Here is a 13,155-nt window from a genome sequence, read left to right on the forward strand (position 1 = left end):
ATACTATTCATTTTCTGTTCTGTTCTATTCTATTCTATTCTCTTCAGTTTCTATTCTATTCTATATTTTCTATTCTATTCTTATTCTATTCTATTCATTTTCTATACTATTCATTTTCTGTTCTATTCTATTCTATATTTTCTATTCTATTCTTTATTCTATTCTATTCATTTTCTATACTATTCATTTTCTGTTCTATTCTATTCTATTCAGTTTCTATTCAGTTTTTATTCTATTCTATATTTTCTATATTCTTTATTCTATTCTATTCATTTTCTATACTATTCATTTTCTATTCTATTCTATTCTATTCTATTCTATTCTATTCTATTCTATTCTATTCTATTCTTATCCGTATCCTTATCCTTATCTGAGGGGCTGCCTCAAAGAAGTTTTGAGGAACCTACTCCAATCCTTTGCTCAAGCTGTTGTTGTTAGTTGCGAAGTGGTGTCCGACCCATGGCGACCCCGTGGACCACGTTCCTCCAAGCCTTCCTGCTTCAGTGACTCCATCCAACCATCTCATTATTCTCTGTCGTCCCCTTCTTCTCTTGCCCTCCATCTTTCCCAGCATCAGGCTCTTCTCCAGTGAGTCCTTCCTTCTCATTAGGTGGCCAACGTCCTTGAGTTTCAACTTCAGGATCTGGCCTTCTAAAGAGCAGTCGGGGTTGATCTCCTCCAGGACTGACCGGTTGGATCGCCTTGCAGTCCAGGGGACTCGCAGGAGTCTTCTCCAGCACCAGAGTTCAAAGTAGGGGACCCTATATCATTATAGATAAACGAGGGGGGTCAACCGATTCTCCAAGGCACCAGCTGAAGTCCCCAGGTCTTAAAAGCGGCCAAGCTTGGACACACATACACACCGCTTTAGATGTTTGTCAGTGTGTATCTTTCACTGCTTCTGCACAGGGAATCGAAGTTTGATGAAGCCTGGCGCAGAGGCTTTCCCAATTAATTACCAACACCACCAAGGATTGTGCTGCCATTCAGGAGGGACCCAATTATGTCCCTATTAATTGTGCAGGGTAAGACTTCAAAGCAACCTCGTTAATTAATTCTGCTCAATCTAGGAAGGCCCCAAGGGAGGGGAGACTTTCTTGAGGCCCAAGGGCCACCCCGTTTTTAGAGGTCTGGGAATTTGCCCTAGCAGCGTTTTCTCAGGCCCAACAGCTTGAACGGGGTGTGGACTTCCAACTCCCAGAATTCCCAGCCAGCACTGACGGTCCTCGACCTAACGGCTGTAATTGGGAGCAGAACGTCCAGCGCTAAGCAAGGCAGTTCCTGAGCGAGTCACGCTCCACTTTTGACCTTTTCTGCCAAGGTTAACTGGATCGCTGTGGTCGTAAAGCGAGTCACAAGGTCGTTAAGCGGATCTGGCGGTTCCCTGTTGACTTTGCTTGCTGGAAGCCAGCTGAGGGGGTGGCTGATGGCGATCACGCCACCCCAGAACCTTCGCCAATGCAGGCTGGTGGCCAGGCCCCCGAACTGGGATCACGTGATTGTAGAGATGCTGTGATGATCATAAGTGTGAGGACCGATGGCATGTCACTTGTTCAGTACCCATCATAAGGGTTGCTAAACAATGGATGTAGGTCAAAGACAACCTGTACAACAAAGCCATGAGGGGGGCTGGTCGGCACCTGAAATCCCCCCCCATCCCAATTAATTTCTAACATTGCTTTCCTCTTTTAAATTGTATATGCTGTTTTTAAGTTTTTATTTTATTTGTGCATGGCCCAGAATCCCTGTGAGGGAGGATGGAGGGTTTAAAATTAGAGACAGACAGAGAGACACAGACACACACACAGACACACACACAAACACAGAAAGAGAGAGGAGACAGACAGACATAGATAATATCAAGAGATGAGAGATACAGATATAGACAGATGATACATAGATGATAGAGATAAATGTATAGACAATAGACAGATGATAGATAGATAGATAGATAGATAGATAGATAGATAGATAGATAGATAGATAGATAGATAGATAGATAGGAAAGAGATAGATAGAAATGAAAGAGAGATAGACGAGGGAGAGTTATAAACAGATATAGACAGACAGATGCGAGAGATGGAATAGATAAGATAGGTAGATATTAGATAGATAGGTAGGTAGGTAGGTAGGTAGGTAGGTAGGTAGGTAGATGATAGACAGACAGACAGGAGGGAGAGAGTTATAAACAGATATAGACAGATAGACAGACAGACTAGATTAGATTGATAGAGACACACAGATAGACAGGCAGATAGATTAGAATTGACAGACAGACAGACAGACGATATGCAACTGCCCGTTTCAGCCCCTTTGCCCGACCACCTTGTCATAGTCCCAGGTCCACGATTTGGGTATTCCTGACCATTGGTTTTTGCCACCCTTCATTCTCAAAGACAAACTTTTTTTTTTTAAAGGTGAAAGCCGTTTCTTGCAAGCAGCTCTTCCTCCAGCCCCCCCCCAGCTCCGAAGCCGCCCCCCCCATAACTGCTGACGAAGCACCCGGACCACTCAAGACGCTCAGAAAAATAAACATCTTTATTGCACAACAAAGGGGGTGGCAGAGAACCAGAAGGCCGGGTGGAGGGGAGACAGGGCTCCTCCAGACCACGGGGAGGGGACCCTCCTTAGGCACCCATGGGGTCCAAGAGGCAGATCCCAGCCTAGGCCAGGAGAGCTCTCTCTTCTCCTTGAGTGGCCAGAAAGGGAACCCCGGCCCATCATCCCCATCCTTTCCCCTTAAAGCCGAAGACCTGGCTTCCTGCTCTGGGATCTGCTGGACAGCCTTCCATTAAGGTCCCGAGATGGGAGGGTCAGGGGCTGTGCAACCTCCTCAGCACATTGTGGGAACCCAGCTGCAGGGCCTCAGCTGCAGGGCTCCCTCCTTCAGACCCTCCCTCCTTCTGGAGACTCTCCAGAACAGGACAGAACAGGGTCACCCTCTTCCTTTAGGGCAGGAGTCCCCAATCCTCGGGCTGCAGCTCATTACTGGCCCTTGAGGTCTTCAGAACCGGGCTGCAGACGTGGCAGGCGGGCAAGCATGTGCATGCGTGCATCCCCTCTTGCGCAAGCAGCATGCACGGGCACACACACATGGCTGCCGCTTGCGCAGAACCAGCCCTCTCTCCCCCCCCCCACAAAAAGCCGGTCTGCAAACCCGGAAAGTTTGTGAAATTCTGCCCTGGGGACCGTATTCCCAGCCCCAGGGGTTAAAACGGGGGCACCCCGAACCGTGCAGGAAGAGGGAAGTGATGTTTAACCCTAATCAGAAGTCAACCAAGTCTACTTGGTCCTTTCTTCTCCTGCAGGGAGTCCCACCTTAGCTAATTAAGATTAATGCCACCGAAAGGAAGGGAGGTGGGCATCTTCTCGGCTCCGCCCCTTCCCCCCCAAATAAACGGGGACTGACGCCACCCCGACTCGGCCGGTCTCCGAGGCCGGGAAAGCCCCGAGGCTGCCCTTGGAGGAGCAGCACGAACCCTGCAAGGCGAATGGCTAAGAAAGCCCATCATCCCCAACTTGACGAGCCAGGATTGGCCTTGACCTCAGGCAGATTCAACCAGGCCGCCTGTAAGCCAGTAGCTCCCCGTGCCCAGCCCAGCGGGAACCCCCAGGCACCGGGGGCTTCTGGGCTTCCCCGTCTTCTCACAGGCGGCCCACGACGTGGAGGAGGAGCAGCAGGTGGATGCCGAAGAGGTAGACGGTGGCCAGCAGGGAGAAGAGCCGGCGGGGGCAGAAGACGGAGCGCAGGGCCCGCTGCAGCCCCCGGCCCCCTCGAGCCTGTGGGGAGAGCCAGAAGGGGAGGGGGCATTAGGGAAGGGGGAGGTCTCGGCCCCGGAGCCCCAGCCCAGCAGGCGCCCGGAGAGAGGAACAGGGACGAGGGATGCTGTCAGGCTGGAGGGAGCATCCAGAAAGGGGAAGTCGGACTTTCTGCTCTGTTCAGGAGTGAAAGAAAAAGGGAAGCTCACCAGACGTCCTGATTTCTGGGATCCCCGGGGGGGAGGGAGGAGAGGGAGGGAGGAGGAAGGAAGGGAGGGAGGGAGGAAGGAAGAAAAGGGAGGGAGAGAGGGAGGAAGGAAGGGAGGAAGGGAGGAGAGGGAGGGAGGAAGGAAGGAGAGGAAAGGGAGGGAGGGAGAAAAGGAAATGGAGAAAGGAAGGAAGAAAAGGGAGAGAGGGAGCGAGGGAGCGAGGGAGAGGGAGGGAGGGAGGGAGGGAGGAGGAAGGAGGAAGGAAGGGAGGGAGGGAAGGAGGAAGGAAGGAAGAAAAGGGAGGGAGGGAGGAAGGAAGGGAGGAAGGGAGGAGAGGGAGGGAGGAAGGAAGGAGAGGAAAGGGAGGGAGGGAGAAAAGGAAATGGAGAAAGGAAGGAAGAAAAGGGAGAGAGGGAGCGAGGGAGTGAGGGAGAGGGAGGGAGGGAGGAGGAAGGAGGAAGGAAGGGAGGGAGGGAAGGAGGAAGGAAGGAAGAAAAGGGAGGGAGAGAGGGAGGAAGGAAGGGAGGAAGGGAGGAGAGGGAGGGAGGAAAGGAAGGAGAGGAAAGGGAGGGAGGGAGAAAAGGAAATGGAGAAAGGAAGGAAGAAAAGGGAGAGAGGGAGCGAGGGAGCGAGGGAGAGGGAGGGAGGGAGGAGGAAGGAGGAAGGAAGGGAGGGAGGGAAGGAGGAAGGAAGGAAGAAAAGGGAGGGAGAGAGGGAGGGAGGGAGGAAGGAAGGGAGGAAGGGAGAGGGAGGGAGGAGGAAGGAAGGAGAGGAAAGGGAGGGAGGGAGAGAGGGAGAAAGGAAGAAAATGGAGAAAGGGAGGAAGAAAAGGGAGAGAGGGAGAGAGAGGGAGGGAGGAAGGAAGGAAGAAGAGGAAAGGGAGGAAGGAAACGGAGGAAGGAAGGAAGGAAGAAAAAGGGAGGGAGGGAGGAGGAAGGAAATACGGAAACAGGGAACAGTTATAACTCACTTTCTTCAATGCTGTTGTAACTTTGAGTGGCCATTAAACGGACTCTTGTAAGCCACGGACCAGCTGTGGGCATCGCAGGGACACCCAACCGGCCAAAGAGGGCTGAGAGGTCCCGGTGTGCCCCCCCCCCTTACCTTGCTGAAGGAGCTCTCTGCAGACCCCGGCAGCAGGGGGTGTTCAGGGCCGGGGGGCATCACAATGCTGGTATCCGGGGACTGAGCCCACTCCTCGGACTCCCACCTGGGTGGGCAAGAGGCCTAGGTCAGGGCCCTGTCCCTGAGGCCGCCCGTGGCCCCCGGATGAGTAGACTAGCAAGGCCGGCCTCCCCCACAGACCTGAAATCATCCTCCCCCTGAAGCCCCCTCCCCAGAGAGCAAAGTACCCCTTCCCCATGAGCCACGGCTGGCTGGCTGGGGACGGAGCGCTGCAGCCTGACCTTCCCTGACCCCTAAGGGGGACCCAGGAGACATCTCTGAAGGCTTCTTCCTCCTTCCTCTCCCCCTCACTGATCAGCCTTGGAAACACTCCCCTTGGGCCAAGACCACTAGGGCACTGAGGAGGAAGACCACCACCACCCCGCAAGGATCTGCGAGGCTGGAAAAGGACTCAGGACAAGAAGAGTCCGTCCACCCATAGAGTCGACTGTTTTGACTTGTCAGCTTGGCCAAGAGTTCCCAGAGCAGGGGGGGGGAGCCCTTCTAGACAGGCTCCTTGCAACAGCCAGGAGGAGAGAGGGAGGGGGGCAGCTTCTCCCCCCCCCTGCAGCACCTGCGGATCTGCTCCTGGGCGGCAGCGCAAGCCTCCTCGGCAGCCAGGCGCCTCTCCTGCTCCTCCTGCAGCAGCTTCTGGAGCTTGGTCAGGCCCTGCCTGGCACTGCTTTGCTGCTGCTTGGCCTCCGACAACCTACAAGGGAAGGAGAGGCCCCGTGAGAGAGGCGGGGAGGGGGGGGGACAGCAGCCCCCAGAATAGCCCCTGACTCTTCAGAGGCAGACCGTGTACCGGACAACCCTGGGATCAGCTCAGGGATCAGAGGCTGGAAGGAAAGAGACCCTCCTGTTGGGGAACTGCCGGCCAGGATGGAAGGAGGCGTCAAGCAGGGAAGTAGCCTTGAGTCCTTGCGTAGCTGCAAGAGGCATAAACCCCACTTATCACCCATGAGTCTTTCTTTCTCAAGGGTTTCCAACCGCGGGTGCAAGACGATATTCCCAGGGCTGCGGAAACTTGAGTTTTCAAAATTATAGTGTATATGCATAATTTGTGGCCGTTATTTTGAACTTTTGTAAGGTGTGTGAGAATATATCAGAAGCATTCTAGGGGTGTGGGGTATAGAAAAGGTTGGGAGCCGCTGCGTGGTCTGGTGATTCCCCGGAGAAGGCAAGCAGTCCAGGAAAGATTCTTAGAATAGAGGCTGAAGTCAATGAAGTTGCTTGCGTCAGCTATTCGCCAGCGGATCTCGTGGCTCGAATCTGACACCTCGGTCGAGATCTCGTCTGGGGCTATAACGGATCTGGGAAACCAGGGCAAAGGGGATTCCCTCCCCCCTCCCAGGTGGCCCCCAGGAATACCGAGTTGTTTAGCCCGCACGCAACCACACACTCACTGCATCTGAAGCTCCTGCAGCTCCCGCCTGTTGGTCTCATCTTTCTCCTGGGGGGCCCCAGGAGCAGCATCAGCCAGGAGGGGTCCCTAGGGTAGAAACCCGGCGTGAAGAGGGGCTTAGGCAGGATGAGCCCCCCCCCATGCCCCCACCCCACACTCTCTTTGCTTCTGTCCTCCACTGGGGCCTGAAGGGTCTGTGTCTGTGTGTGTCTGTGTGTGTGTAAGAACAGGTCGTGAAGAGGATGGGTAGTGTCCCAGACAATCCTGAGGACTCTCCTCAAGCATCGCTTACACGCCGTGTCCTGGGTAGAAGGGAGTGAGCTGCTGCGGATCATCTTTTCTGCCATCCTCATCCTCAACCGAGCTGTGCCACGAGATGGGGAAAGCCCAGCCCCCTCCCTGGCCTTACCACGGTCTTTGCCGGACTCTGCAACTCCTGCAGCTGCTTTTCGAGGGACGCGCAGCGGGCCAGAGCCTCGCTGTGCTGCTGGTGGGTCTCGCGCAGACTGCGGCTGCTTCCCCGGAGCTGGTGGGTGAGGGCGTTCTTCTCTTCGAAGACCTGCGAGAGCTAGAGAGATGAGCCAGAGGATGAGGCTGGGGGAGGTCTTCTCAGGGGCACCCCCACCCCCTAGTCAGAATCCAGTCTAACACGCAGTAGCTAAATCGAGAAGAATTGAGTTAGGAGGGACCTTGGAGATCAACCCCCCACTGAAGCAGGAGACCCTCTACCCTTTCAGACAGGTGACTCTCCAGGTCTCCTCTTAAAAACCTCCAGGGATGGAGCACCCACAACTTCTGGAGGCAAGGAGTTCCACTGGTTAATTGTCCTGAATGTTAGGAAGTTTCTCCTTAATTCCAGGTTGCTTCTCTCCTTGATGAGTTTCCATCCATTATTTCTTGTCCTCCCTTCAGGCGCTTTGGAGAACAGGTTGACCCCCCTCTCCTTTGTGGCAGCTCCTCAAATACTGGAATGTAGCTCTTGTGTCTCCCCCAATCCTTCTTTTCTCCAGACTAGCCAGACCTAATTCCTGCAACCATTTCAGTCTCTGGGCCTTTAGTTGCTCTTCTTTGCACTTTTCCCAAAGTCTCAATGTGGTCAGAGGTCTGGAGGTAAGTCTGAATGTAGCTAACTGGGTTCATAGGGGTCACTAAGCTACGACGTGGTGGCATTGGGCTGGATTTAGTGTGACGGGGACCCCAACCAATGGAGGCCAACAACAAACCATGGCTCAAAAAAAAAAAAGCCAGGACGTAAGAGCAGGGGTCACCAAACGTGGCCACTTTAAGACTTGTGGACTTCAACTCCCAGAATTCCTCCGCCAGCAAAGCTTAAAGTGGCCACGTTTGGAGATTCTTGACTTTGAGCACAATGCAAGCCCAACATCCAGAAGGTGCTTGACTACCACAAGAGGTTAGACTGGAGACAGCCAGCTTTGCAAGGACATCCTCTCGGCTCGGTTAACCATCTGGAAAAGGTCCCCCTGCCCCAGAGAAAGACGCCCCAGATCTCCCCCCCCCACGCACCTTGCTGTTCAGCTGCTGGATGCGGAGCTCCTTCTGGTGCAGATGCTTCAAACTGCTGCCAAGCTGGAGCTGGAGGTCCTCCACGGATGCCGTCTGGCCACACGGGTCTCTGCCGGAGCCTGTCGCCCCTGGAGCCCCCTGTGGAAAGGCCCCATCAGCTGCTGCCCACATTTTGCCCAGCAAGACCCCCCACCCCCCCACATAGTAATAAAATACAATAAAGTACAATAAAATAAACAATAAATGAAATGAAATAAAGTGAAATGAAATAAAATAAAATAACATAAAAAATAAAATAAATAAAATAAAATAAAAAAATAAAGTAAAATAATAAAATAAAAATAAAATATAAAATAAAATAAAAAATAAAATAAAAAATAAAGTAAAATGAAATAAAAGAAAATAAAAATGAAATGAAACAATAAAATGAAATAAAATAAAATAAAATAAAAAATAAAATAAAATAAAATTAAAATAAAATAAAATAAATAAAATAAAATAAAAAATAAAATAACTAAAATAAAATAAAGTAAAATGAAATAAAATAAAATAAAATAAAAATGAAATGAAACAATAAAATGAAATAAAAAAAAAATAAAATAAAATATAAAATAAAATAAATAAAATAAAATAATAAAATAAAATAAATAAAATAAAATAGATAAAATAAAATAGATAAAATAATAAAATAAAATAATAAAATAATAAAATAAAATAATAAAATAAAATAAATCTACTTAGCGGAAATGGCAAAGATTTCAGCTTTCTTGAAAGATCAATCGCAAGAGAAGTACCTCTTGGTATGGAAAAGATGGATAAATTTTATACAATATAAATATGATATAAAAAATATTATTTAATTTTTGAATAATTTATATTTAAAGTTTAAGATTTTTTTTCTTTTTTTTCTCCTTTTTCTTGTTTCTTTTCTTTTTCTCTTTTTGTTTTCTAAATATAGGTGTTAAAGTATTTTATAATTTGTTTAATTATTGTAATCAAATTTGTATATGATATAAAAAATAAAACAAAATATAAAATAAATAAAATAAAAAATAAAACAAAATATAAAATAAAATAATAAAATAAAATATAAAATAAAATAAATAATAAAATAAAATAATAAAATAAAATAAAATATAAAATAAAATAATAAAATAAAATAAAATAAATAATAAAATAAAATAAAATAAAATATAAAATATAAAATAAACAATAAAATATAAAATAAAATAAAATAAAAAATAAAATAAAATAAATAAAATAAAATAAAATATAAAATAATCACAAGAACACCCGAGGAGCGCAGACTGGCTGGGCCTCCCCTCCCGCCCTCCGGACTGGGCCGCTCACCTCCCTTTGGTGCTGCTGCAGCTTCTCAGCCTCCCAGGCGGCCTTTTCTTCCCTGAAAAAAAAAACCAGCCCCAAAAGTGATGGGGGGAAAAGTCAATGGGGGGGGGACTTGGTTCACTTAACAACTGCCGTGATTTAACAACGATAGCCAAAAAAAGACGGTCAAGTCAGGAGCAACCCAGTTGACCACCGCCCGACTTAGAAAGGGAGCTTCCGGTCCCCACTGAGGCCCCGAGTCGAGGGCCACCCGGGCGGCCCCCTCCCCTCACCTGAGCTGCCGGAGCTCCGTCTGGGCAGAGTCCCTCTCTTGCTGCAGCCTCTCCTGCTGCTGCTCCACCTCCCGCGCCTTCTGCTGGGCCTTCAGCCGCCCCGTCTCCGCCGTCTCCGCCCCGGCCTGGAGGTGCTGCTGCTGCAGGTTCTTCAGCTCCGCCAGCTCAAGAACGAGAAGAGGAGAACCTGCCTTATCAAAGACTTCCCACTGGATCAACGGGCTCGCCGAAGCAGGGTGAGGGAGAAAGGCCCCCCCCCAGAAAAGGGTCTGATAATCAACAGAGGAGAACACTTGTAGCTCAGCATGGAACCGAGGGGTCCCTGGGGCTCTCCACGTTTGGAGGTTTTTTGCAGACGTTTCATGACCCACCTAGATCACATCATCAGGGCTGGAAGGGAGTGGGGTTTGTGGAGGAGGAAGAAGAGGAAGAGGAAGATGTAGAGGAGGAGGAGGAGGAGGAGGTGGTGGTGGTGGTGATGCACTCAGTGCACTCTGAGCTTGGAGGTTTTCTTGCAGATGTTTCATGACCCAACTAGGTCACATCATCAGGGCTAGAAGGGAGGGGGGGTTGTGCAGGAGGAGGACGACGACAACTGTGGGGTCCTTGGTGCTCTCTGACCTTGGTTATTTTCTTGCAGATGACACAACTAGGTGACAACATCAGAGCTAGCCCTGAAAATGCCTAGCGGGCCACCAAAGACCCCACAAAAGGTTGCAGGAATTGGGGATGCCCTCTCTAATGAAGGGAAGGATTAGGGGTGAGGTAGAACATGGAACAATGACAGCACTGATAACGGTAGCAGCGCTACATGTCATAACAATGTAGATAAGATCACCGTTACTGTCAATTTTACTGTCAGCACACCGGCCCACATTGAAAATGAAATTCTGTTACCCGCTCTCAAAAGGAAGGTCATAACAATATCGCCTATCACAACAATGATACACATGATAACAGTATTCCAGTATTTGAGGGGCTGGCAAAAGAAGAGGGGGTCAACCTCTTCTCCAAAGCCCCTGAAGGCAGGACAAAAAACCACGGATGGAAACTCCAGGAGAGAAGCAACCTGGAACTAAGGAGAAACTTCCTAACAGTGAGGACAATTAACCAGTGGAACAGCTTGCCACCAGAAATTGGGGGTGCTTCATCACTGGAGGTTTTTAAGAAGAGACTGGACAGCCAATTGTCTGGAATGGTACAGGGTCTCCTGCCTGAGCAGGGGGTTGGACTAGAAGCCGCCAAGGTCCCTTCCGACTCTGCTACCCCTTGCCCTCCAACACACCGCAGGGGTTCAAGACTTACCAGCCGGTCTCGGTCGTTCTGCAGGGACGAGAGCGCCTTCTTGAGACTCGGCACTTCGGCCAGGCCGGAAGACATGTCGGCGGCCGACTGCAGCTTCACCTCCTCGGTCTTGCGGGTTTTGTCCAGCTCGCTCAGCAGACGGTCCCGTTCAGCCTGCAGGCTGGCCATGGCCTGGGAGAAGGCCTTCACTTGGCCAAAGGCCCCCTCCAGCTCTGAAGAGAGGTGAGCAAGTTGGGTGTCTTTGGATTGAAGCTGCTGGTTGAGTTTCTCCACCTTCTCCAAGAAGCTCTTCCCTTCCGTTGAATCTCGGAGGGCAGCGAGTTCGGAGGCCATGCTGTCCCTCTGCTCCTCCAGGGCGGTTTGCGCCTCTTGAAGGTGAAGCTTCTCCTGATGGAGGCCTTGAAGCAGCTGCCTCTGCTCTTCCAGGTCTCCCGCGTATCTCTTCTCCAGGGCCCGCCGTTCTTCATTAGACTGATCCCAGCTGTCTTGGAGAGAACTCATGGCTTTCTTGAACGACTGGATTTGGGCCTTCAAGTCCTGGTTTTCTTCTGTGACCACGAGGAGGCTCTGCTCCATCTGCAGGAGGTCCTTGGCCAGCTCGGCTACCCGTTCTTCGGCTGTCTCAGTCTCATTCCGCAGGAGTCCAGTGTCGTGATGGAAGCTCTTGAGCTCTTCCTTCATCTTGGTGTCCGCTTCCTGCAGCTTCTGAGAGGTGGTTTGATGAAGACGAGCCAGCTCTTCTTCAAGTCCCACCACCTGCTCATTTGCCAGCGAGAGCTGCTCGTCTAAACTCTGGATTTCATCCACTTTCTCTTGCAACTGCAACTGCAGCTCCATCATGGCACCCCCTTCCCTCAGAACCAGGATCTCATCCTGCATCTGGGAGAGGGAAGACTTGAGACTCTTGACTTCCTGGTCCAGATTCTGCTTCTCCAGCTTCAGGGCCTCCACGGTTCGCTGTAGGCTGGCCAAACTAAGTTCAGACTCTTGCAGCTGGCCTTCCATTCCTGCCTTCTCCTTCTCCAGGGCCTGGATACGCTCAATCTGGGTTTTCAGCAGCTGCTTCTGCTGACTGTCCTTGATGGAGATGACTTGGTTCAGGTCTTCACGGTACCGTACCAGTTCGGCATCCAACTTGGCGTTCTCAGCATGCAAGTCATCCCGCTGACCGTGGAGGGTCCGAAGTTGCTCCTTCAAGGAGTTATTCTCTGCAGCCGCTTCCTGGATCAGCTGATCCTTCTCTAAAATGGAGGCCAGGTGACGCTGTTCCAGCTGCTGATAGTCTTCCAGAACTCTGTCCCGGTCATCTTGCAGAGAAGACATGGATTTGGTGAAGGAATCTAGCTGAGCTTTGTTCTGCTTGCTCTCCTCGTGGATATTCTTCAGCTTCTTCATGAGACTATTCACTTTCTCCTGAGCTTTTGCTTTATCGGCCTCCAAAGCCACCTTCTCGGCTTCAGCCTTGGCCATCTGGCTCTCCAACTCCTTCAGCTCTTCCGTGTGCTGTTGTTGGATTTTCAACAGGGCTTCGGCTACAGCCTCCTCCTTGGCAGCCACGAGACCGACAATCTTCTGCTCCTTGAAGCTCATCTCGGTATGAAGTCTGTCCGTCAGCTCTTTGGAAGCCTGCAGGTCAGCCTCCAGCTGCTCCAGACTGAATCTGTAATCCTGAAGACTGGCCTCGTGGCTCTTCACCGTCTCCGACATCTCAAGACGGGCTCGGTCGCAGTCTTCAAAGGAGGCCTGCAGATCAGAAAGCTGCTTTCTCAGAGACCCGAGTTCTCCTCCTTGTTGGAGAACCTGGCTCTGGGAGTGGCCCAGTGACCGCTGGACCTCTTCAAGCTGTAGTCCAAGTCTGTGCTTCTCCTCCTGGAGCAACTGGACTTCTTCTTGATGGTTCTGGAGCTCCTTCTGGGCGTGGGACTCTTGGGCTGACTTGCTACGTTCCAAGCTGCAAGCAGAAATGGCAGAATGTGAGGGTGAGCTGGGTGGTTTTCTTGCAGATGTTTCATGACCCAACTAGGGAACATCATCAGAGCTTCAAGGGAGTGGGATCCACAGAGAGGAGGAAGAAGAGGACTGTAGGGTCTTTGAGGTTCTCTGAGCTTGGTGATTTTCTTTCATGACACAACTAGTAACATCATCAGTTCTAGAAGGGAGTGGGGTTTGT

The 13,155-nt window shown here is 50.5% G+C and overlaps 1 protein-coding gene across 3 annotated transcripts in view; it reads right to left on the reverse strand.

The window, feature by feature from the left end:
- Positions 1-2,884: 2,884 nt before the first annotated feature.
- The window catches only part of GOLGB1 (golgin B1), a 30,188-nt gene continuing 19,917 nt past the window's right edge, over positions 2,885-13,155 (reverse strand). For all 3 annotated transcript variants that reach the window (XM_039318697.1, XM_039318695.1, XM_039318696.1), the window contains exons 11-19: positions 10,986-12,936; positions 9,681-9,844; positions 9,412-9,463; positions 8,062-8,199; positions 6,947-7,105; positions 6,539-6,624; positions 5,707-5,841; positions 5,073-5,178; positions 2,885-3,780 (exon numbers count right to left, since the gene is read on the reverse strand). In XM_039318697.1, the coding sequence (XP_039174631.1) occupies positions 3,646-3,780; positions 5,073-5,178; positions 5,707-5,841; positions 6,539-6,624; positions 6,947-7,105; positions 8,062-8,199; positions 9,412-9,463; positions 9,681-9,844; positions 10,986-12,936 (2,926 nt within the window). In that variant the 3' untranslated portion in view covers positions 2,885-3,645. The remainder of the gene's footprint in view (positions 3,781-5,072; positions 5,179-5,706; positions 5,842-6,538; positions 6,625-6,946; positions 7,106-8,061; positions 8,200-9,411; positions 9,464-9,680; positions 9,845-10,985; positions 12,937-13,155) is intronic.

Source organism: Crotalus tigris, unplaced genomic scaffold, assembly GCF_016545835.1.
Source record: "Crotalus tigris isolate CLP2741 ecotype Arizona unplaced genomic scaffold, ASM1654583v1 scf7180000021456.382230, whole genome shotgun sequence".
Classification (NCBI taxonomy): Eukaryota; Metazoa; Chordata; class Lepidosauria; order Squamata; family Viperidae; genus Crotalus; species Crotalus tigris.